At 37.5% G+C, this 25,847-nt stretch overlaps 1 protein-coding gene across 3 annotated transcripts in view; it reads left to right on the forward strand.

The window, feature by feature from the left end:
- The window catches only part of SLIT3 (slit guidance ligand 3), a 515,559-nt gene that overhangs the window by 367,877 nt on the left and 121,835 nt on the right, over positions 1 to 25,847 (forward strand). For all 3 annotated transcript variants that reach the window (XM_084535767.1, XM_084535765.1, XM_084535766.1), the window contains 4 exons: positions 7,217 to 7,360; positions 9,920 to 10,083; positions 23,816 to 23,966; positions 25,145 to 25,219. In XM_084535767.1, the coding sequence (XP_084391893.1) occupies positions 7,217 to 7,360; positions 9,920 to 10,083; positions 23,816 to 23,966; positions 25,145 to 25,219 (534 nt within the window). The remainder of the gene's footprint in view (positions 1 to 7,216; positions 7,361 to 9,919; positions 10,084 to 23,815; positions 23,967 to 25,144; positions 25,220 to 25,847) is intronic.

The following is a 25,847-nucleotide window of genomic DNA, read 5'->3' on the forward strand; positions in this document are numbered from 1 at the left end:
ATCCAATCACCTAACCTGAGTTAAATTTGGAACTAGATCTGATTGGTACAACTCAGACTGACCTTTATTTAGAACAGGTTTGTTCAAAGTGGCTAGTTGTTTATGTGCTTCTAAAAACTGCTACTATCAACCTTCCCCAAACTCAACAAGTCATACTTTCTTTGAGTTATTGGACCTCTTACTGTGCTTTTTATGCTGTTTCTCCTCAGATGCGTGGTATGATATTTGGTACTGTCATAGCTTTTCTGGTGAGGTTGCTTGGAAAATAGCTCCATAGTAAACTTGCCAAGTCTAAAGTACTTGCCTTGTTTGTAATTGTAAAGAGAATCCCAGTACTTAAGAGCTTAAAATAGGATCTATGATCTACCAAATATTTATTGTGCACTTTTAGAGCTTGTTAGACGCTCAAAGAAAATCCAGTGAAGCACAAACCCATATGAAGTATTAAATATATATATATATATATAAAAACTCTAAAGAATGCATATCAGTTCCAATACTTTGTATTGTATACATTGAACTGTTGTATCATTAAATGGAGATGCAAAGAGCATATAAATGCCAGAATAAAGGAATGACATTTCTCCATTTCCAAGTCCTTTGTAACACAGTAGTCTCTCCTTCACATAACAATATTCTGAGCTATAAGTAATGTTAGTAAGTAAGATTTCTTCATTTTTCTCATGGCAAAGAGAGAATAGGCATAAAATGAGAGCTTCTGACTGGATATAAGGGAAAACATTTTCACAATGATGAGTCAAGCAGTGGAGCAGAAGTCGTGCATCTCTGTTCCTGAAGGTTTTAAAGACAAGACTGAAAAAAAACTCTGAGCAAACTGGTCTGACCTCACAGCTCACCCTGTTTTGGGCAGTCTACAAGGACAAGAAACCTTTTGAGCTTACTGCCATCACGAATTACCCTGTGGGCCAACAAAATAATTATTTCTCAGATAAGGCTAGTTGAATTAAATTGGTCCTGCTTTTAGTGGGTTTCAGACCAGATGACCTCCCAAGGTCCTTTGCAACCTATGTCATTTCTGGATTTTGTGATTCTAATTTCTTAGCAAAATGGCATGGGGACTTTTTCTTTGATACGCAGAACAGCTACAGCAGAGCTACTGTGCAGCCCTCATCCTTCTAGTCCAGGACAAAATGCTCTCTGCACAGACCTGTTTAATAGCTTTAGAATTGTTTTCAAGCCTTTTGCCTCAAGCTTTTTTTCTTTAGATTTCTGCATTTAGGCTGCTGTTGTGATAATATTACTAAACTCAATAACTGCTGTTAAAGTGAGGGAGCAGCATCTGCCAGACACAGAAATACAATTACAGTCAAGCACTAATGAAAGACTGCAACAGCATCTGCTTTTTCTGTGTCACTTCTGTAATCTGTCTGCATGCAGCTTCCCAAAACAACCGCTAGTTCATACGTCAGCTTGTAATTTATTAGCTCTTCTGACGCCAGTGCTCCAAGCTGGACTCACCTGACAGAAACTCTCCTAGCAATTATTATACAAGAAACTATCTCCCTGATAGTGCAGGAAGTTGAGAAAATGTGTTCATTCCCCTGTGTATCTGAATTATCATGTGGTTATCTGTAGGTGTAAAATGGACAATATCAAATTTTGAATAGCAGATGTGTAGATGCTACAATGACACATGCTTATGATACTCCAGGTAGTAACATGCATATGACGCAATTGTTTTACAGATTTTATTCTTCAAAACAATAAGTTGTTTGCAACTTCAAATAGAGTTGCAGTCTGTTGGATGAGGAATGAAATGAGGCCTTTAAAATCTCTCCAAACTAGGACTATCAGACTATGCTCTGCACTTCCTTTTTGACTCATTATAAACTCATTTTCCATTTTAATTTACTTTGAATAAATTTGTCATCACCATCATCCAGCTCCCTGAATGGGGAGAAACACTTCAAGCTGGTTCAAGCAAGCGTGATGATGAGTTGACACTGAGTATTATCAATTGAGGCACTGACAGACTCTTTGGTGGTCAGTCATCACATTAGAAAATGTAAATTTTAGTAGATGTCAAAATATCTTTACACAGGGAGGCAGTCGGATTGCTCCTCTATGCTCCAGGCCATTCTGAAACATTTCTGGAACCTAATGTGACTATTTTGCCAATAAGTAAGCAGGGACACACAACTACATCATTAGGTGCAGCTCATCAGTGACTGCTCAGATGGCTGTTGTAGCTCATCTGACACAGCCCTTGACTGGATACTTGCATATTGGCACTTCAGCTGTTCTCCCATAATAAACTGCGTTAAATGCAAAAAAGGTCTCAATACCCTACAGATTTCAAACCAAAATGCTGGAAAAACCTTGCTGAAAAAAATATCTTGACTTTTGGTAACAGGTATTTTATATACTAAGGAGTGTTTTCTGCCAGGAGTCCTTTCCTTGCTGCCATGTAGTACCTTTGAAAGTAGGTGAAGCCTTTGATTATTGATATTCTATAAAAGGCACATGTATTCAATTTGTATGCTGCTTTTACTTGTGCAAATGACTTCATTTCTCCTCTCCTATGCATTTTGCATCTGCCTTTCTCTGGTGAGTTCTCATTTCCCCAGCAGAGTTTGGCATGTAGGATGTGCCAGACACTTCATGGGATTCTTTTTCATTGTGTTGCCATCATTGTTAAAACAAAAAGATAGTAAAAGGAAAGATAAGAATTTTTCTAGTGGTTCTGCGCAGCTTTTTTCCCCTACTACTTTCCTTTGGCTCATTACTCTACCTAGGATGATTTCTGGTCCGTTCTATAGCAACAGAAATCAACCTGCAGTCTCCAGTATGTGTTAAGGTTGCTAGGCTGCTATTACGGTCTCTGAGTTACGTAGTTATTTGTTGATAGTTTGATTACTTGACTTCACTGAGCTGAGAATGCAAACACTGCTAAGGGTAAAAGCCATATCAACATCCCCATTTGCTCTTAAAAAGCAATTTCTTCGATCATTTTGGTTTTGGAGTTCAAAATGTTATTTAAATGTTAATCACTTGAAACTGTGCTTGGGCATATAATTCAATTATGAGACCATCTTAATTATGCAGATGGTGCTTATGAGCATCTGATACAATTACAGTGCCAATTCAGTACACATTTGTTCAAAGGGCTTAGCTGAAACATGTTATTATTTCAATGAGTGTGGACACACATCCCTCTTTCAGGAAAGGGATCGTGGAATTGTGATACTGCTTACTGTTTCAGTGGTCTGCAGAGCACAGTGTCCTTAACCATCATCCCATATTCTGGGGTGGTCCTAGACTTGCAAGAGGATTTCTTCATGTTTTTAACATATCCAGTGGGATGAAAATGGAGACTTGAGTTAATAATCTTTCCTTCCTCTGGGTAGCATGCAGTTTTATTTCTACTTGAATTTTTAACCTACTTTTGAGTGGTGCACCACATCTGGAAGCCATGTGTAAATCTCAATCCAATCAAGCTGATAACAAAATGGGAAAATTAGTGGAGTTTACTTTCATAATAAATCGGTGCAAAACAAATAGCATGCAATTCTTGATAAAAGATGACTCAGCTTTTAATATTGTCCCTTCTTTTGGTGCAAGTCCAATGAAAATAAACTCATAGTCTCTTTTACATCATAGCTCGGTGTTTAGGCAAGATCAGCATTTCTGTTTGCTACAGTATATCTGTTTTTCTAGTTTGCCTTTGTGTTAAAAAAAAAAATAAATCATATTTAACTATATGTGAGGCCAGTCACATTTACCTAATTAATAATTAAAAGCCTGGGGGGCTGTGACATTTAAGAAGGAATCAAAAAAGAATTGGAATAATATCCATAATGGATATTTTAAAATAGTTGAGTGTTTTGAAAGAAGATACATAAACCTTAATGCTTATGGCCAAAAGTCATCCTCTAATTCACAGCAAGTAGGAGGTAAAAAAAAAAAAAAAAAAAGAGGGTCTGATTTATTTTGTTTTCTCATGGTTTTCCACTTTCGTTTCCCTTTCTCGCTGATTCTGGTCAGAAATAGGACATTAATCTATGTTACGATTTTATGATTCACCCGGTATGGCTACATCTGGATTACTATTAAGCACACCATCTGCCCTCTTTAGATTTAGGTACTGCACATATATTGTGTAGACGGTATAAGGAATAGGTGTTGTCACCCTGGAAGAGCTTTGTAGTACTTGAATTCCCTCTTCTAAACAGTCTGCAGAAGCACTTTCCTTTTACAAATTACTTTCTCTGATGCTTAAAGCAGAGGGTGTGCCTCTGTACTCTGTATTTGTGACTACGCATAGGATAAGTTTTGCTCATTTTTATTGTTTGTCTCATACAGAAATGTCACTGATTATATGACCATGAATCTAGTCACCAAACATTTATGCTAGGAAACCTTGTCACATTGTACATTCTAATTGCCAGCATTGGGTTTATTCATGTTTTGTTGAAAGACAGAATGAATTTAAATCCTGTGTTTGACTGCAGTTCCAGGTCAACTTTGCTCTGAGGGCTTATTAAGTGGGATCAATGACTGTTAAACTTCTAGCCCATTCTTCAAAGGGGGTGAGCAGCATCTGTAGAGCTTTGCACTGCTATGTGTGCACTTCTTAAAACAGACACGATGGTTGTCCATATATAAGAATCCAAGAGTAGTTCAGTTGTAAATTCTCTTATTCCTGAGATTATCTTCAATTTGCGTAATGGTTTATTAGAAGTGCTACTTGCAATATAAACTAGAAGTATAATAATAGAAGAAAATAACATCTAGTAAAATATATCAAAGTACATTCTTGCTTCCAGTTTCCTTCCTGTATAACTAGGTACCAAGCCAAGGTATAACAAGGTACCAAGCCATGGAGCAACCAATCTAAGTTTATGTGCATTACCTAAAAACAACGTGAGACCAATACCCAAGGATGGGGAGTAGATACGGGAGTGTTTGCAACATTTAGTGTATGTCTGTGGCTATTGTTCAAAACTCAGTAAATGATTATGCTTTCTAATGACTTGTTAACCTGTTCTTTATATAAAAGATAAAGTACAAGTATAAAAGAGAAATGCATAATGCATGAGAACTGAGCTGTAGAAGGCTGCTTTGGCTTAGACATATGAATGGCTATTAGAAGCAAGTAGTAAGAGATGACATTGATGTTTGTTGTTGAAGCAAAATCTCAGAAGTCTAATAAACAGGAGGAACTATTCTGGAACTTTATTGTGAAAATTACAGTTATTTCTAATGGAGTCAATGGAAGTATGGATTAGGAGTCATGTAATTATCAGACAAAAATACTGGCAACAGAGAGGTCATAGTAATGCTGCTCATGATACCATAAAATGATTTGCATTATTAGTTCGTGCAAAAATATGACCTAATTTGTCTGTTGCCTTCAATGGGACTTTCTCTTACCTTACATCAAAATTCTTTTTCCAAGACTCATGGAGAAGAAAATTTAGGTGAGTTGGTATTGACTTTTCTGTTGGCTGGAGTGGTGAGTTCTGCTCTAACACCCTCTCACTGCCTTCCTTGAGAAAAGGACTCTGCCCAAGTATATATCCATCTTCTGCACAGCACAGTTACTGTATGCTGTTAATACAGTAATGAGGCTCTGCCAAATTGATGGTGGGAGCACAGAGCTGTAGAGTGCAAAATGTTCCAAAGGTTTCAGCAATGGAAAGGCATGGTGCTATGCAGAAGAAGCGCTTTTTGAACTTATATTTTGGAGCAAAAGAAAAGCATCATATGCAGCTAACAAGTGTGCATTTGTTGCCTGTTAGGTTGGCCTGTTGTCTAGAGTGCTCTATGTGCAGTTTCTCAAAAACAGACAATCCCTGTGAGTTTTAAAGCGTGTTTAATGGAAAATGTCTTTTCCTTTCTACCTATAAATACATTTGCCTTCTGATTTGATATGAGCATGGAATCTCATGGAGAGTCACACTAACATAATATTAAACCTTTCAAACTCAACAGCAAAGTAGCGAGAACTTTCTGATGAAGTGAGATGGGTTAATACCATACCCTGTTTGCGATGTACCATTTTTTTAATACTTATAGTAGTTGAAAAATGTGGATTTTAGCTCATCTAAGGATAGGTCATTTCTTGTCTATTTTCCTTCTATGTGTGAAATATCACATATGTAGATGACAGTGGCAATTTAAGTGCTCCTCTGTTTGACTGTCTCATAAAGCAATCCAGCTTGTTGTTGAGATGGTATATACTATATAGTTGCCAGGACTCTGGCTAGATAACATAAGAGAACTTGCACAAGCCCTGTCATAGATTTTCTGGCTGAACTGATGAGTTTTACTAACTGGTTGCTGTGTAGATGTGCAAACTAAAGTATAAACAAATAAATAAAAGCATGACAAAATATCTTTGTGCTGCTTTTCCAAAGCTGCAAAGTCATCTGACGTAAATTGAATGAAATATCTTCACAGAATTGTAGGACAATTGAAGTTGGAGGGAACATCAGGTGGTTACTAGCCAAAAAGACCTAAGAACCTTTACTCAAAGCAGTCAGCTTACTAGATTGGAGAAGGTTGCTAATGATGTTATCCGGTCTTGTCTTGAAATCTCCAATGGTGGAGGTGGTGCAACTTCTTTGAGTAACCTGTCCCACTTCTTGGCTATCCTTAGGCATGAAGTGAGTTGGATTTCAGTAAGTTTTAGTCCAGACCCTACATTGCTTTCTTCTTATCTCTGAGGCGAATCACATTTTCTGTTCTTCCATGATCCAATTTACCCTGCATTGCTTATCACAAGATGTCAACCTTCAGAAATTTCAGTTAGACTTAAGACAGCTGCCAACTATAGAAAACTGAAAAAGGAAAAGAAAAAAAAAAAAGGTTTTGTCATTGTGGACTTCGTATGTGTGTGTGTATGGAATAGCAAGGTGGGAAGTGTTTGCCGTTTCCATGCATATTAAGCTGAAGTCTTTAAATATTTGTTTGGAATTTTGAACAAATGGGGAAGGTGAGGCATTAAAAAAAAATTAAGTATTTGAATCTAGCTAGCACTGTTATATGTCTATATGTTTCTCTAGCTATGAGAGTACTAATATTGTCTGTGTTTTTTTTCACCTTTTTAATGTAACAAGCAAATGGAGATGTGTAAATATGGAGTGGCTTTGGTGACTGGGTTAATATGTTTTAGATTTAACCCCAAAGTTCAGTCTATCTTTATTTGATTATAATAAGATTAATGAATTATAAACCTTTCCTCTATTTTCAGGCTTCTCAATGCCAATAAGATCAACTGCCTGAGGGTAAACACGTTCCAAGGTCTGCATAATCTCAAACTGCTATCTCTTTACGACAACAAACTGCAGACCATCAGCAAGGGGCTCTTTGCGCCACTTCGATCGATCCAGACTCTGTGAGTATGCAGGCATATCAGAAATGACAAGCTCTCCTTTTTTCCCAAAAGACGTTGCCTGTCTTTGCAAAGGATGTGCATCTGACATTAAGAAAATTTGAAAGAGACACCAAGGTAGCGGCCCCTCCTTTTCTGAAAGAAACAAAAGGAGCAAGATAAAGAGAACTGTTGCGTAAATTCAGCACAGCTACCTATAGTAATGTAGTTACGTAAACATCATAAGTGAATTAAGCTACCCAATTAATTCATTCATACTGTTTGTTGGAAGGTGATATGCACAAATTTGACTCTGCACAATATATGAACAGGGGATTCTATTTTAAAAATTGCCTAACAGTTTTTAACGAGCTAGTGAGATGGTGTAGCTCCTCACTGGGGCTGAGTTATGTTGTACCAGTCATTGCTTCTGAAATCATATTTCAGTTAACATTCCACTTTAAGGGAAATGATGCACTGTATTACTTCATCCATTAAGAAAATTCACTAAATATTTTTTGAATGTCTTTGAATTGGAGGCATTAGGAGAAGCATTAGCTTCAGAAGCAAAATTGGGAGCAAAAGTATGGAAATGACTTGATACTTTACAGAAGAAGGTTTCATCCTAAAGCTGTGAGTAGGAAGATAATAAGGTAATAGGACTTCTTCAGAACTGGAGTTGGCAGCCTGATATAAATGAAAAATAAGAAACAACCCCCTCATACACAATATTGTCTGTTTATATACATTTGTATGTGCATTTATAGGTATAAGCCTCTGTATATTTGTGTATATAAATATATGCACATATATTTTTAATACTGGAAATGCATTACACAAATTAATTTTATAATTGTTTTAATTCCCAAGTAAATGAATTAATATGGATGATTCCTAGCTGCAGGGTATCTGCTACCTCCTCAGTCAGCCAGAAGCACAACCTTAATTTCCAACAGATATCTGGCCAGTACTTATCGTTGTGAACCATTAAGACATTAGAATAATCAGGTAGAAATCCCAGCCCACCTCATCCGTGCACACCATCTGCTACAACCGTAATTTTCAGACTATGTATGTGTGAGCATAGATACATACGTAAACAAGTGCGACAGAAGATTCAATTACAAGGGTACATGTGATTTGTCAATTTAAACAGGCAACACCCTATAAGATTTTTTAAAAAAATCAATCTCTTTGGTTTCTATGAGTTTTTATTAGCACTGCTGTTGGCCGTTACTTAGAATGGCCTTGCTGCATCCATTAGGATGCTTTTCCAAGAAATCTTTTGATTCATTCTCCCATTTTTGTTACTCCAAGTGATTGCAATTTTCTGCTTTTTTTTTTTTTGTAGAACAACAAAACTAGGCCATGTCCTGTGTCATATGCTTACTTGTTTGCTCTCTGGACCTTTCATAGCAGGAATGGCATGGTTTTACTACAACAGCAATCTTTAGTTTCTTTAGGCACTTTCTGCTATGCTTGCTTTCATTTCCCACTTCTTGACAGCCATTGCCCTGTTGTATTTTGCACTTATTCTGTTAAGTGTCAGTTCATAAATATAAATCCAGACAGAAGAGAGTAGTTTCTGCAGGTGGGAAAAATACACTAGCAATAACAGAGCAGCGTTCTTGTGAGGATATAACTTTACACCTCTGTCCAAATCCAAATTTAAGCATGTCTTTTACTGTTTTCCCTGTTACTGAAGTGTCCTGTTCTGCTCCCTTGGAAATTAGAGGGGTGGGTGTGAGTTAATTTAACTGACATCACAATCAAGTCCTAAGACCTGACAAACTCCTGATATACTGCTCAACTTTGATAAGTGAAAAGAATCATAACAAAAGCAGAGAAAAGCTCTTTCTCTACGAGGAACTTCAGGGGGTTTCTATTAACAAAGTCTAACTCTCCAGTTAAAAAGTATGCTATAGTGCCTATCTCCAGCTGTGTGGGAAATGTGTTGTGGAAATTTTGGTGAAGGATAGCATCAAGTTTTACTTTGCATAAACAGTTCACTCTCAAAACTAATTTTTTTTTTGTTGTTTCAGGAAGAAAGAGATGTAAGGGGAATACTATTAGGCATGTTGATATGTGCAAGTATCAATTTCACTCTTGAGAAAAGACCCCTGGCTTGCTTCTGGCTTTGCCCACTGATCTCAGGCACTTCACTTACTCATATTTTGATCCCAGGAAACTGAGCTGCCAATAAAATTTCTTTTGAACCAGGGTACAAAATGATCTTGGGTCAGGTGCATCAAGAAGGCAGCATTTCTCTCATAATGCATCATTTCAAGCTTTCAGGAAAAAATGCTGGCTGCTGTAGACAGTAGGTCTGTGTCCTTTAAAGCAGGCTTTGCTGTATTAATTTTTGTTTCCTCCATGAAAGAACTTGCAAGAGCCTTAATGAGCTACAAAATGTGATAGCTCACAGAATTCTTCCATTCATGTGAAGCTCTGTGGTTTCCGCCAGGCCTGGGTTTTTGGAAGCTTATTCAATTACTCTACTCTTCAGGTTTGCATTTGTGAAAAACAGTGATGGAGTACAGTGTCACAGGTCACTTCTGATTAAACATCCCATCCTTCTCTCAGACATTTAGCTCAGAATCCATTTGTGTGCGACTGCCATTTGAAGTGGCTGGCTGATTACCTGCAGGATAATCCGATAGAAACCAGTGGCGCTCGATGCAGCAATCCGCGTCGCCTTGCCAACAAACGAATCAGCCAGATCAAGAGCAAGAAGTTCCGCTGCTCAGGTAATTCATTTATCCAGGCTGTACTGCACTTTCAATTCAGAAATAAGCAGGTCCAGAGAGCCTACTAATCGAATCTGCAGGACAGTGTTTGCTATAATGGATATTATGGAGCATCTTTTAAAATTAAATTTGGAAAATTCAGTTAGTTCTTCAAAAAACCAATTACCTTATGGATTTAAAAAATAAAAAATAAAATAAAAGAAAAAAAAATAAAAGAAAGAAAAGATGGTAGTCTATAGCTGCCTTAAAAAAAAAAAAAAAAAAAAAAAGAAAGAAAGAAAAAGCTTGTGGCATTTAATTTCAAAAAATTGCTAAGTTATAAAATGTCTAAGGAAAACAATGAAGATATATATGAATTTGTGGTGAACTACATATTTTGGAGGGGTGGAAGCTGTGTAGATTTTCATTTCTATTCAGGCAGAACTCTCAATGACCTTAATATAGCTGAGCTCAAGTAAGTTCTCAGACCTGAAAGGCTGACAACATTATGGGTGAAATTTTTATATAACTGGCAGTGGGCTCTGCTGACCTAGGATGTGAGTGAAGCTGGAGGTGAGGGGATGATGTCAATTCATATACTTTCACAGATGTTTTATATCCAGAAGTAACATGCATTAATTTGAGTAAAACTCATCAAAGTTGGTAAGATTTTTGTGTTCAGTGAGCTAGTAAGCTTTGAATCAGTTTGTATCATAGCTTGGACAAAGATTTTGTATTGTGAGCTAGATGGAGTTTTATTTTCCACCTGAAAATAAAGTCCAAAGTAACATAAACACCCTCTACTCAGCCCTAGCTATCCTTTATTTATGGTACAGCTATCAGTAAAAGTATTGCCTAATGCAGCACAACTGAGCAGACTGCTTTTTTTATGTTTTGATATATATGTGTTTTAGATTACTGCTTTTTATTTTGCTTTTTTTTTTTTCGTATACAGTAAAGGCAAGCAGGTTTCAGTGAGATAATCTATTAGTGTGTACTGAGAAGAAAAATGACTGTTATTTGGTGAAGTACTTTGCAGTGTTTTATATAAAAATTACTACAATTTTTGTCTTTTCCCTATGAGAAAAAAAAAAAAAAGCCATGATTAATTGTGCTCCTGGTAGTAAAACATTAACAACTGTAGATGGGGATGCAGCACGAAACTGAATGGCAGGAGCCCAAAACAAGCCATGGTGTTTTATGCATATCTGCAAGCAATATGCTGAGCTAAACTGTCTCTTTATGGGGAAAATAAAATAAAGATAACTTCATTTGCAGTCAGGTTGTCTTGGGTATGCATGTTAAAGTCTTCCATCATTTGTGACTCTAGCCACAAAATTTATAACTAGAATTGAAATTATGACATACTTTCCTCCAGGTTTTTGGGTTGTGTCCATCATAGTAACAAGTTAATTAGCCAGTAATATTCATCTTTAAAGAAACTTGAAATGAAAATGCATACATATAATTCAGAAAAGGAAGTAGACTGCAGAAACAGATTTGAATAAATCTGTACCCTATTTGCCATGGTTACTTTCTTCTGCTTTTATTAATAGGCTAGAGAAATTAACGTTATGTATGTGCACGCATGCCTTGAACAATGGTACAGGCTATTGGATAAGGCAAACACCATCTGATATCATTTATGAAAGGTCATAGCTAAGAAGAGCAACAATGCAGAACGCTGTGGCTGGTGATGTTGATAAAATAATATTTTGTATGAGTTCTTATCTTGGGGGTCTTTTCCTTAAGGCATTAAGCTGTTTTTTTCCTTGCTCTCCAGTTCTATGAGAACATCAAAACCACATGGAAAAGGCATAAACCTGACTTATGAAGGAGGAGGGCAGGGAATGTACAGATTCAGAACAAAGATTTCAGCTGGATGAAAACTAATTCTATTGAAAAGCTCAACAGAGGAGCTATCCTTGCCTGTAGACTTTCCAGATGGTGTTGAGATTCACTGAACTCGACTCACTCTCTACTCACATTGAGCAGAGGGAACATCTAATGGTTTATAAGAATCTTAGTTTGTAAATCAGTCCAGAGAACATACATCCTTGGCACCTGTTCTGCTCAAGTTGTCCCTTTGAATCATGGCTGTTTCAGACTTGGCATTTAGCAGGAATTTTCCATGTATTCTTTATGAGGAATATATTTGATCCCAGGATTTAACACAGCATGTCTTCGTGCAGAAAAGTCCATGAGGTATGAATCTTGGTCATTCAAAGACAGGCTCATGAGCAGTGCTTTGTGTTACCCAGGAATGAGTCTCCATGATCCCACTGGGATAGGAACACTTAGTAACTTGTCAGTGACCTTGCTGAGTGTGGGATTCTCCATGTCATTTGCATGTCTTTAACTTAGTGTATAGGAAAATAATTTTTATTTTAAATCCTTTTGTCAATGTTCATCTCTTTGCTCAGAGGGTTCACGCTTCAGGGTTCTGATATTTTCACGTAGTTTAATACATTTAACAAACACCAATAATTAGAAGTTAGTTCTGTGAAGAAAAAACAGTGAATATGGGGGTTAGTGTAGGAAGCAATGTGAAGGGTGTTATCCCAAACTGGTCTTTGACCTTTGGGAGGTGGTGATGATGCACAGAAAGTGTGAGCTTTGTAGAGGTACTCATCCAGAGTCAGGATCATACCCATGCTTAATACTTCGATGTTAGGGCGAGTTATATACTTGTACAAATACTTCGAAGTTAGGGCATTTTGTCTGAGGTTTTCCTGAAGCGCTCTGTGTTTGCCATGTCTGTTTGGATTCTGCAAGATATCTTGAAGGACACTGTCAGGAAGAACATGGAATGAGAAAAAAATGTGTTTGTTGAGTAAATTAAGAGAAGACGGGGAAGTCCTTTTTGTACACAAATAGGAGAGAGGAATGGTTAGAGGAATGGGGAAGAAAAGCTGAGATGTTTGGAGTTTTGTCAGTTTGAAATGGTAGAGACTTTAAGAAGGTAGTGTCAAGAGAACACATTCAGCAGTGCAGACAGGCTAAACAGAACTGTCTTCCATTAATTAAATGTGACTGTGAGGACAAAACTATGTAACACAGAAAAAAAATACTGAGATAACTTTGTTCTGCATATTGGTTCCTTTAGGATTTATTCCATCTCCCCATTATCCTTTTAGATAGTCTTTAGCAAGAAGAACATGCCTTCTTTTTTAATTCATCATCAAGGCACTTTTCCCAGATGCTATTTCCTTCCTGAACAAAATGACTCAAGCTTTTACTGATAATGATGGAGCAACATCTGCAAAGGTTATGAGTAGCCATAGGAAGTAGATTCTGTGCAACAGGTAGATAATGTACATAATTCCTTTTAAAATGAGAATTGGAAGCATTATAGCATGAAATGGAGGAACAGCAGGGAAAGGGACATGTTTTTGCCCAGGGCTGTGAGACAGGCAAAGCTGTTGGATACACTATCTAATACGTTTAAGCCTCAAATGGCAATAGATACTATGTCTTGTGTTTTTCTGCCTTCCATTTAATGTAATGCACCAAAATATAATAAAGCTCCCCCTCGTTCAGCTCTTTCCCCACAATTCTTTATAGAATTTGAGACTAAAAGAAAGGAGTTTCTATGAAAGAGATAGCAGAGAAATGGTCTGAAACAAATTCTGTCTTCTATTTGGAAAAAGGAAATGCTGTCATTTTTCAGTGGCAGCAATAAAATTCTGATTGTTTTCTTTTTGGCTGCATCTGCCCACTGTGACTTAAAGATCCAACGGGACTTGCTAGCCTTAGGTCACTGGAGGCTCCCATTTTTAGTCAGAATAGGGGGGGAAAGAACAACAAAAATCTTCCGCCCAGTAGGATTTGATTGAGTTCACTACACAGCAGTTTTGTTTCCTAAAGCAGCACTGGGCTTTAGGAGGAAGGGAGATGAATCTATGAGCAGATTGTGTTGTCTCTGTGGTAGCTTCTTGTCACTTCAAGAGTTGGCAGGATTCTTGATTGCTGTGTGACACTGTACGAAATAGATTTCGCAGAGGGCAGCTCTTGTATTCAGCTGTATATCTTTTTTGCCCTGCAATAATGTTTGTGTTTATCAGTGTATTTTGTATTTAAAAAGTGATTAAAGTTCCACCTGCTGTACCTACACAGACCATTTCTGATAATGATTAAATAATATGCATATCTACAAGCATAACATCACCAAAACTTTCATCTTCTAATTATTAGAAATATTAGCAATAAGATTCCTTTCAGAAATAGTAAGAAGTAAACTTGTCTTTCTGCTTCCTATTGCATTAAGACATACATCATATCTAACTGACTTTAATTAATTACTTCAGTTCCAAATAGTGCTGTACAAGTCAAAAGCACAGGGAATAATAGGAAGAGGACAATGAACCATCTGCCAGCACAATTCTCTCTCTTTTTTTTTTTTTTTTTTTGGTGCTGCCTCTTGTTAAATCAAAATCAGCCTCTGCTATACATATGGATCTAGAGCTTGCATGTTTAGGGCTAGTGTCATCCTGTGTTATCCTCTGTTACTAGAAAGCAGTATGTAGTTGCTATTTGCTCACTCATAATTTTCAAAGGTGTTTGATAAACTCTCTTCTTAGAAATTGTAGTTTTCCTCCTAGTTCCTTATGTGTCTTTTGCAGTCTCTGTGTTCATACATATTCATATTTCTTGAGTTAACTGTCTACATTGGAACAAAGTTCTTACTCCTTGCGATCATGTGGAATTTCATTCTCTTTTTTCTGCATTGTTTCAGCCTTAGAAGTATAGAACTACAGTGGACAGAGATTTCCCAGTCAGAAGAAGACAGGCTGCACGTCAGGGTGTTTTGTCGAGTCCCTATGGCAGTTCACATGTTTTCTGTCCCTTGCTCTCCCAAGGTTATCCTGTTCCCTATGGTTAGCGACATGTAAACATTTAAGCTCGTTGGACTTTCAAAACGAAAGGTGTAATATATCATCAGTCCTCAACCACTGTTTAAGAGTCATGAAAGGCAAGTGAGTTTAATCCAGTTCTTACAAAATAATGTGTCTGATTTAAACACTCTCAGTTGTTCCCATAATTTGCCGATCACTCCAATGACAGATTTGCAAATTCCTTCCATTTTTAGTAAACAGTCATTTACAGACTCTGTAGTCATATTGCTGTCCTTAGTATTTTCTGTCTGATGAAAAGCACTGATATCCACTTGCTTGTCTGCTTTGCTGCAATGCTGCAGTGACACATGCACAGGGATTCACAATTTGGCCTGCCCCTAGCATACTGGTCTCCAGCAGCTCCTGCCTGAGCACGCACCAAATGTGACAGCTCTCTGGTGTGTCCGTGCTGGAGGTGACAGTGGTGGGCACTGGCAGTCCTACACAGGATGCTCTAGGCCTGGGCATGTTCACAGGAAATCTTGTCTGAGGCCAGGCTCTAGCACTCTTCCTCTCCTGGGCTTTTGCTTGAGCATGAGTGAAAAGAATGTGAAGCACTTGCCTCTGATCTGGACAACTGGAAAATTAACAGCATTCAGATTTTACTTTTATAATATTTGTTTTAATTCAGTTAAATGGTGTGTTGAGTTTTTGTGTGTTTTGTTTTTTGTTTTGTTTTTACTGGAAAGCCACAAAGACTCAGCAGAACTATCTTCAGAGACTGACTATAGCAAAACTGAGGACATGTCTTTGTTGTGCCTAATAATTCTATCTGAATGAAAGGTTGTTTAGCAGCAACAAATTACCTGCGGATTGAATCCTAGATTGATTTCATAATTATGAACATGAAGTCTTCACTGTACGCTGTGAGTATATCTGAGCTTTGCCTTGCATGACATTTTTCTGAAGTTAAAGTCATTAGGGAGTACAACATGACTGCTATGACTAATGGTAATGGAGCTGAATTCCCTTGTACTGTAGAAATGTTCTTGTTGAAAAAGTAATTTGTCTGTACTGTATGCTGATTATAGCCCTCCATTTTCTGTAAACCTTTGATAGCAATTCAGATCTTTATAATATTAGTCATGCCAGTCATCCTAACCTTTCACTAGCTTCTGATGAACAATATGGTGAAGGCTTCCTGACTGCAGTAAAGGGGGAAGCAGGAAGAGTAGAAGGTGTTTCACTTGGGGAAGTATAAGTTTAGTATGCAGTAGATGGGTCTGTTTGGCAGAGAGCGTGATTCCTAGTGGGTAAAACGAAAGGTCTTAGTTAAAAAGTGTATTTTAAGGATCTTTCTCATTTTATTTTTAAGTTGGAGTAGTCTTCAAAAATAATAAAAAAATAATATCTGAACTACTTTGTTACCAACCAACATCCTTATTTGCAATTATAGTAAAGAGACGATAAAGGGCGGGAGAATTAATGTTGAGTGACAGATGCATCCATATCGTTGAGGCATGCAGATAATACAATCGGCCTAGGTTCCCCGTGCATGTGGCATCATAGGTTCCTCATCTGAGATTTGGGTTGTCCTCTGGAGGTGTCATTATTAGAAGAAAGATGGGTGATTGCTTCTGTAACTCGGGTACCTCACGAGCTAAGCTGGGGCACAGCTTGTTCTCTTCTTCTGTGTAGAGGTGGTCCCTTCTAGTGGCTTTGGGTAGCAAGGGGTGGGGCTGAAATCATATCACCATCACCTGTTTGGAGATTAAGCTGCACAACACTCACCAAAGATGCAAGTGTAGCACCTTTTTGTATGCATTATGGCGACTTGAATTGCATAAAGAAAATTATGGTGGTGTCTGTGGCATGAAGGTAGCCAGTCACCTAAAACTGGTGCAAGAATATTCAAGCCTTCAATTGAACAATACATTTTTTTCTGACTGTTTGGAGACTACAGCAGGCTCCTGAAGTATTACAGCTTGGTGGGACAGTAAAATAGGGTCCCAGATGCAATTTCTTTGCAAACTGAGGATTCAGTGACTGATAGGCACATCTCAGATTACCAGAGCTCAATTAACATTAAGAGCAAACCATACGATCTTGCTTGGATGCAGAGCACTTCTACTTGGATCTTTCTGGGTCTTTCTTTATTAGTTTGCTGTTGTTGTTGTTTGGGTTTGTTTTATTTGTTTTAATGAGAAATGGCAAATATCTGGGGATACAGTCATTCCTTTTTCAACGTTTTTGTTGCAAACCTGTATGCAGAATGACCTTATGCACATCCAAGGGCTTATGGATATTTTTTAAACACAATTTACTGTGCCTAACACAAAATAGTGTGCCTTCCTGCTTTCTACTCTATTTGCCAAAGAACGAAAGAGGTGCAAAGCAGTAGACTATTAATTCCTAAGCATTTTTTACAGTAGCCTGCAAAGAGCACAAAAGCCAAAATATGCTTGTGGATTATTTTGCCTCTGATGTATTTTGGGACATAAATTAGGGTTTTGTCAGGTTTCTTTATGTGCTGGTACTTCTTGTTCATTGCACCTGATGATTAGCTTAGGCAGTTACTGAGAGCAGTGTTTAATTAGTGCAGCAGAGGAACAGAGACTTGTTCAAAATATCCTCTAGGGGGTTCTCAGGAAGATGTTTGCAGGGCTTTGACCACGTTTTTTTCCAGCAGGACTGAAAGAGTTCATGGATGCTGAAATTACAGTTTATTACAAATATTCCTCTTAATACTGAAAATCTGCATATGATACACAAGTCTTTGGAAGATGTGAACCGTTACTTCTTGTTGCTTAACAGAATTCCGTGGATAAATTCACTTGAAGAATGCCAGAATTGCTGCATTATTAAACAGGTGTAGGAATAAGGATATGAAACTCTGAACCCTCCTTTGCTAAAGCCCTACAAAATTACTGGCAGAAATGCCAATTACATGTAATTTGTGAATAAATGAGGTATGGATTTTCCAGGGTTACGGATATTTAGAATGAATCATGGGAAAAAATTAATAATGCCTATTGTGCCATTTTGCGTGAGTAACAAAAGAAAATTAATAATCTAATTTTTGTACCCTTTAGGACTGTGGCTAGTTTGTCAGCTTGTGGGGAATGAAGGTTAATTGTGTTGCATTCCCCCAAAAGCTGCTTGTCTTACCATTAGTATAGTTAAGGAAAAAAACCCAGCAGAAGGTGACTAAGGTAACACTGTGCATAGTTTTTGGAGTTTGCAAGTAATTGTGTGTTGGCTTTCTGCACGGTAATGCTGGTTCACAGCAAAATGTACAAAATGAAGTCGAGCCCTTTGCTCTATTATCTGTCATCTCTGCCTGAGTACTCACATTGTTCTCTATGTAGGCAATGAATAATCCGCTTGATGCTGACTTTGTTCTTTAAGCAACGCAAACCCCTTACTAAGGATAGCAGCGTTTTATTATTTTTTTTAAGGCACAAGCATTGACCTTCACTGAAGTCCAGCAAAATGTTCTGAGCAGTTGCAGAGGACAGTCTTTTCCTCTCATTCGTGAAGCCTGCAAGAACATTTGAGATGTGACTTTCAAAAGCACCCTCCATCAGCATAGCTCTGCAGACATTAAAGTCAATGGGAGTTTTATTTCAGTGGGAGCAGTCAGGCCAAAACAGAATGCCCTACTTTATATGTCAGAGCTTCAGGAATGAGTTATAGTAAGCAAAGCTCTTTGAAATAATCAGGAAAGAAAGAAAGAATGAATTTTATGCCAGAAAACCAAATAACAAAATACTTCTGTTTGCCTTCATATGTCTTGAGTCGCATGTATGTGCCACGATGTTAAAAAGTACAGTTGAAAAAACAACAGCAGGGCAAAGCGGTGGCATTACAGATTGTCAGTGTAAGTGCCACTGGCACGAAAGGCTACTGGGAACTGAAAGCTGGCTCACAGGGAGCTTGGGGAGCGTTTAGTGCCAGAGGTTGGCCATCAGCTCAGAATCCACTATTATTAATACTAGCTGTGGTATTTCTAAGATTGGATTTAAATAAATGGGACAAACCAAAATGGAATTTATTCTGAAAGGAGACACCATGAGAGTGTAAGTAGCTAATAAATAGCAGCATACATCAGGCATTCAGTATGTGGTGGAAGTTGCACATCCTTCCTGGAGGGAGCTATTTGCAGTCCTTTGGCAGTGTTTTCTATCATACTAGTTCTGTCTCTGAATTTGCCCGGGCTCTGTTCTTGTACACTAACCCCAATTGTGCTCCAGGGTGTTCCTGCAGTGGTAGCGTAAAGGATGACCTCTTGTATCCAGCACCTTTTTGCATGGGTGGAGTGGAGAGCAGCTCTCAGTGAACCTTCAGCTTGTGCTTCTCCATGCTGCTTCCTCTCAACGCTCTTCTCTCTTTGGCGCTGCCTAACTCTGACTCTGGCTGTTCATGGGGTTTTCCTTTGTGCTTGATCTAACCATGTGGTAGAACAATACAAATTGAACATGGTTCTGTCAAGCACCATGGAAGGCTGCATACTCCCTGCCGCATGGCATGCTGGGATACTTCTGCTGTTTTCAGAAGCATCAAAAGGTGAGAGATTCCCCTTTTCTCGCAGGAAAAGTCAAAAAGGTGATGTGTGTTGTTTAACCAAACTCCCAGGCACCTGTTGGACTGCAAGGGGAAACCCTAGTGACAATTGGGTCAGACTTTCCAAAGGGTTTGCATGCAGAATAACCATTTCCAAGTAATTCATCTGTTTAATTGTTCTTAGAATGAAAAAGTTAGGCATCCTGTTAATGGATTTGATTCAAAGGTGATTCCAGCCATACCTACAGAGATTAAAAATATTTTTGTCTACTTACCTTATAAATAATGTAAATACATCTCTCTGTTTGAGCTGCCCTTTAAGTCCTTCAGCTTCAGGTATGTTTGGATGCCATTTTGTGTAATGAGATGCCTGATGCTTAACGTAACCTTGGATCTGATTTGAGTAATCTTAATGTGCTGGCATTTTGTTATGAAGAAGTATACTGCAAAAGAACTTCAGAAGAGTCTGCAAAGCATTATCTTCTGTCTTGTGAAATGACACCAGTAATGTGGCCTGTGTGAAAGCGGTGTTATTGAATAGTTACATAGCACAAGGCTGAGTCAACATTCTCAAATAAGCCTTTTTGGATCAGACAGCGTAGGTAAGATCTTTAATGTACTTCTGCATAACTTTTCCACCATGTAAAGTAGATATAATTACAGCTATTTCATAAAGTACTTTGAGGGCCTCACACAGAAATTTTCTTGTATGGAAATATTGCCTCATCTTGTGGAGCTGCTACATATCTATTGTGGAGCCATCAAATGGAGGATATCTGTGATTTTTTAGGTTTTCTCTGTAAAACTGATACAAATTAATACTACTGATGGGAAATTATATAAAGTAATCTATGTCCTGTGTTGTTGTTTTGTGCTTGCTTGTGTGTTTGTTTCCTAAAAACCTATGGGAATTGTGGTCTAGTGGTTAAGTGATAGAGTGAGTGTCAGGATTCCTGGGATTTTGGCCAAGTGTTAAACCCAGTGACGTCCATGATACTATTTTTGCCAAATTTCAGACAGTTGGATCCATTTTTTCTAGAAGGAAAATATCAGGTCAATCTTCAAGCCCTGAAAAAATAGCTTGATTTTTTTCCAGAAGAGATCATCCAGCACTCCTTTTGAGTCCTTTGGGAATTGTTTGGTTTTAAAAACTGAAATCAGGTTTGCTAAGCAATTAAAATAGGACAAAAAGCTATTCGTCTTTGCTGCTTTATTACTTTGCGTGAGTACTAGAAAAGCACCTAATATTTGCAAGCACTTGGAAATGTGGTATTTCTTTATCACAATACTGCTGTTCTATAAAAAGGCACGTGGTCTTGCTTTATGATACTTAGGAATTACAATGCACTGGTACCTTGTAGTGGTGTCACATAGATTGCGAAATGAAAATGTTATCAGTGTAACTAGCAATTCAGATAAACACATTCAGTCAAACACAAACCTTTCAGTTGCCTTGGCTACTCATGTTACTCATGTTAAAAAATGCTTTAGTTTTGGAAATTTCTGGAAACTCCCAAGTTGTGTTTTGCATTCAGCCAAGCTTCACAGAGTTCTCATCTACAATGCATACATGCCTTCAGGTATACTAAAATGACCAAATGGCTTGTCTGGAATAGTAAAATGAAGTCAGGTGTGTGTTCTGTGTGTGTCTGACATCTCTTTCTACAGGTGATTTTGGAAGTACAAGAAGTACTGAATGCTTGCGATGTCTAATTGCGCTTCCTGAATCCTGTTATATCCACTCAGAGCCCTGTAGTAGTGCAGTGATAAAGCCCTGTGTGTAGAAATGGGTGTATGTACGTAACTAGTTCTGCAAGTAGATGGCTCAATTTCACATTAGTATCACAGATGGGAATACCTTCATAGAGCAGCCACCAGTCCAAGTGATCTCAAGGCTTAGGTCAAATAGTAAATTTTATCTATTTATCTTTTTCTAATGGATGACTGAGTGCTTGCTGAGCATATGCATGCTATTGATTGCTTTTGACTGTGCTTATCCAGGTAATTCTTATTTGAACCCTTATTTTATTTTACTAAAAACTAAAAATTCATTTTATTTTAATAAAATAAAAAATAATATGTATGAAGGTGTTGGTTGGTGGCTTCCTCTCCTGCTGAGCGGGGAGGGTCTTACCCTACCACAAGCATGGAGGTCATGGACAGGTGCCCACATCACAACAGCTTCTCATGGCTGATGCACTGTGGGAAGTTGTACACCACCAGGAGAATGAATCCGCTAAGTCAAAATGTGGTAAATATTCTTTATTTACTCTGCCAGAAAGCTTCAGGAAAAAAAAAAAAAAAAAAAAAAAAAAGACAGTTTTTACTCTCTGATGATGATACTCCATTTTATCCTTCAGAAAACATTCCACTTACTTTCCCATCCTTCTTTTTGATGTAGGAAAATGAATCCTGTATCCATAAGTTGACAAAAAATTATACTTAATAAAATCTTACCCTGTGAAACTTCATGATGTTTGTGATTATTCTTTCAAATAATGTTTTTACAATGAAAATTAGATTACTTGTTCAAGGGTTAATTTGAGGATTTCAAAGACACTTTTCACTGAAAAATTTTGCTTTTATTTTTCAAGTTGTACTGTAATTGTAGCAGTTTTAATAAATCCTCATCCTGATAGCTGTTCACTTTGGCATTATTTCTAGGAATCATAAACAACCAAAACAACCGTTTCATGGACCTAAGGAAAAATAGCAGTATGTTCTTGTAATCAAAGCATAATATGTTCATCGCTTGACATTTTATCCTGGCTGCCAAGCCTGGAATTTTTAGGACCAGAAAAAATGCTTGGTTTTTGTTTTTCCCCAAAAATATGGAGTTTAAATGATGGTGGTATGAAGAAGGCTTAGTAGTTTTTGAAATACTTCAAAATGCCCGGTGGTCCTAATATTTAAGTGCTGTGCCATCAAGCTAAAAAAAACAGTAGTCAAATTTCACTTCAGATATGTAATTTACAAGAACCATGATAAATCGCAAATTATTTAGCAGCACAGAAGCAGTGCTGCTGTGTACAGAGTTTCTATGGACAAAGCTATATGTAATGTTTCTCATAATCTAGTTTGGAATTACAAAACTAAACCCAAGTGTGTCTGTGGAATCAAAATGTTAGATTGCCTGCAGAATTGCTTGCTTTCACTGCATCACCCTGTGAAGGTAATGTGCAACATAAATTAAAATAATAGTGATTAAAAAAAAAAATAGTATGCAGCCATAAAATGAGCAGTGGTGTATTTATCAGTCTAGAAGAGGGAAGCAGGTGGAGAATGTTGTCAAGTCTCTAAAACCAAATTTCAGCTCAAGTTTAAGTTTTTGTTGATGTTTTCAGGTTCTTTTTAAAATCTGAACTTGCTCAAATCATTCCTGAGAAAGCCCTGAAGTTGACTTTTAAGACTCTGGAAAAATTAAAAATACCTTTCAGTAGTTATGATCACTGGACATAGCACAAAGTTCCTGAGACAATTCTGGTGTTTCCATTGTGAAATATGAAGTGAGTGGGCAGGTAATGCATGGCAGGGCCTGTCTTGGCAACACTTTGATTACGTACACATTTATTAATGCTCCTGGTTCCTTGAAACACAGAGATCAGGTTTCAAACCTGCTGTTATTAAAAGAGAAAAACCAAACCAGAAAAGGACAGATTAGTTCACTGAGCCTAATTGGAAAAGCATTTCATTAGAATGGGTCAAAAACCTAGTCAAAGAGGTCTGGCATTCATGGTATAATGGTACATGAGGGAGTGCTTCTCACTAAGTACGGTCTACCCGTTCCTTAATTAAAATGAAAATGATTTAAAGTGCTATTACTTTCCTCCGCTGTTTGTTTAACATAGTTAATAAAGGTATCTAATTGTTGGAAAATTGGCAAGGTTCTCTTATACAAGGTTACTCTCAAAAATAGCTCTAGTAGCTGAGGTCTGAAAATTTTGCTTTTTAATTATTATTATTTTGTAATATATCATTTGAATGCATCAAGATAACATCTGCTTTCATGAGATTCTTAGTCCTACTTGTTGGTATAAGTGCAAAGCATGAAAAAGTGACTTTGCTGGAGCTCCTTTGAAGCAGACCCCAGCAGCTAATTAAGACATGCTTATAAAAAAGATGCCTTAACAGGAATAAGATAAGATGTAGCAAGGGAAGACTGACAAAACAGAGGCTAGTCTTGGGAATCATTTAAAAAACTGCTGGGAAAAAAAAAAATGCTTTAGCAAGTATTGAAATTGTGTGCAGGAGCTGGTAGCTGACAGGAGACAGTGTTGAAAACTGATTCCATAAAATCTTTGATTGCTGCAGTTATCAGGAGCTGTTTGCTGGAATATATTTTCTCTTTATTGCAGGGTCTGAGGATTACAGAAGTAAATTCACCGGGAAGTGTTTCATGGATCTTGTCTGTCCTGAGAAGTGTCGCTGCGAGGGAACAGTTGTAGACTGCTCAAACCAAAAACTCACCCGATTACCCAGCCACCTTCCTGAATATACTACTGATCTGTAAGTGCCACCTCTCCAAGATGTGCTCAGACAAGCATATTGGTTTTCCTAGTTTTTAAAGTTTGTATAAGATACTTGGCAATTCAAGGCACCTTGAATTTTTGATCCCCATGGGAAACACAGGGTGAGTTGATTTTATTTCAGAGAAGCACCAGAGCTCTCTTACTTTCTCAGCTCTCATACCAAGTGTGGGTGCAAGAAAGGAGACGTGGCCCTGTGCATCAACTGCCTGTGTGCATCTTCTTGCAATGCTGGCCTGTCACATGGCTCAAGCAGAGCCATTACATCTGGACATTTTTATTTAAAAATTGAATTAAGTCTTTTGAGTTAAATCTCTGATCAGGAATTCATTCCAACTCAGCGGTGCTTGTTACCTGGGTGAAATGGCTCTGTCTAAAACCAATATATTGTTAAGCTGATTGAAATTTTATGAAATACATCTGCTTTTAGAGATTCTTAGGAACTATAGACGTAATATACAGCTAAGGACATAATATCCAGCTAAGGAGTATATAAAAATATTTATGACTTAGTAATTTAAGAATCTGTTTCTCTTGTTTTGTTAGCAGTCCCTTCAAACACAATTCTGTTTTTTTGGTAGTATGTTCTTCATTGTAGTTACTCTATAGTACATAGATACTCTATGTGAACCACAGTAATTGTTGTTCTGAAGTTAAGATAGAAGAATACAGGAGAGAGATATCCAGAAACACAGCAAGTTATCTATGTAGAAAATTTGAGCTACATGTAATCAGAGAGAGAATTTGCATCCAAAGCATGCCAAGATGGTAGCTTTTGCATTATTTGAGAAGACCAATAGATTTTGATGAGGAAGAACTTGAAATCAAATCCCTTCAATTTATGTGGATCAGATCTCCAGCTGCATGACTCCTGTATGCAAGATGGACGTTTAGTCAAGCAAAAACAAGGCTTTGTGATGGTTATAGTTAATAATCTCTTCTCATTGAAAGAAGGCATTCTGACATTGTCCTTTGGCATTATGCTTTTAAGGCATTCTAAGCTTTTATAACTTTTCACTCTAGGAGTCTCAGACACATGGCAGATAGTATCTTGTTTAACAAAGGTCATAAGTCTCTGTGTGGCAGTCCTGTATGCCACAGAGATATATCTATAGAGATCTTTGAAGCATTAAATGTCTTTTTGTTTGTTCCTCTCAGGCGTTTGAATGACAATGATATTTCTGTTTTGGAAGCTATCGGACTCTTCAAGAAATTACCCAACCTTAGAAAAATGTAAGTTCAAGTTATTTGCTTGTTAGAATACATCCTTGGATTGTAAGGAAGGAGGAGAGGATAAAGTTTTTATAGTTCAGTACTGCAGTAGCAGAATTTGTTATTTGTAATGTTCATTTAAGGAAACTGACTTACGTGTTAGATGGACAGGCCCAGTTAAAGCACAGTGACAGGTGAAGACCCCTAGACTGACCTCTCAGTATTCTTTACGCTATATTTCTTAAAGTCATCAACTCGTAGAGACTGAAGGGAATTCCATTCCAGAATTCATTTAGATATATGCCTATTGTTAGAGATGGCCACCAATTTTAGCTTTCCTTTTTTTCTTTTGAATGTGTTATCTTACATGACAGCAGAGGCAACCATTACGTTTCAAGTATGACTCCAAATAGTGCAATTTTGTCAAACAGTTGAAGGGAAGTAGTATTACAAGAAATAGGTGATGACAGTTTCTTTTGATCACTATGGTTTTAGAGAAGAGAATCAAGTAGCTACTTAGAGATCAGTGATTCAAAGAGATCTGTATAATTCTGGTAGCAATCAGAGTATCGGCACTATTCAGGAAGTATATTTAATAAGATAGTGTGTGTTTTGCAAAGAGAAAAATAGATACCTTTTGATCTTCTAA

Source organism: Aythya ferina (assembly GCF_964211825.1).
Source record: "Aythya ferina genome assembly, chromosome: 14".
Lineage (NCBI taxonomy): Eukaryota > Metazoa > Chordata > Aves > Anseriformes > Anatidae > Aythya > Aythya ferina.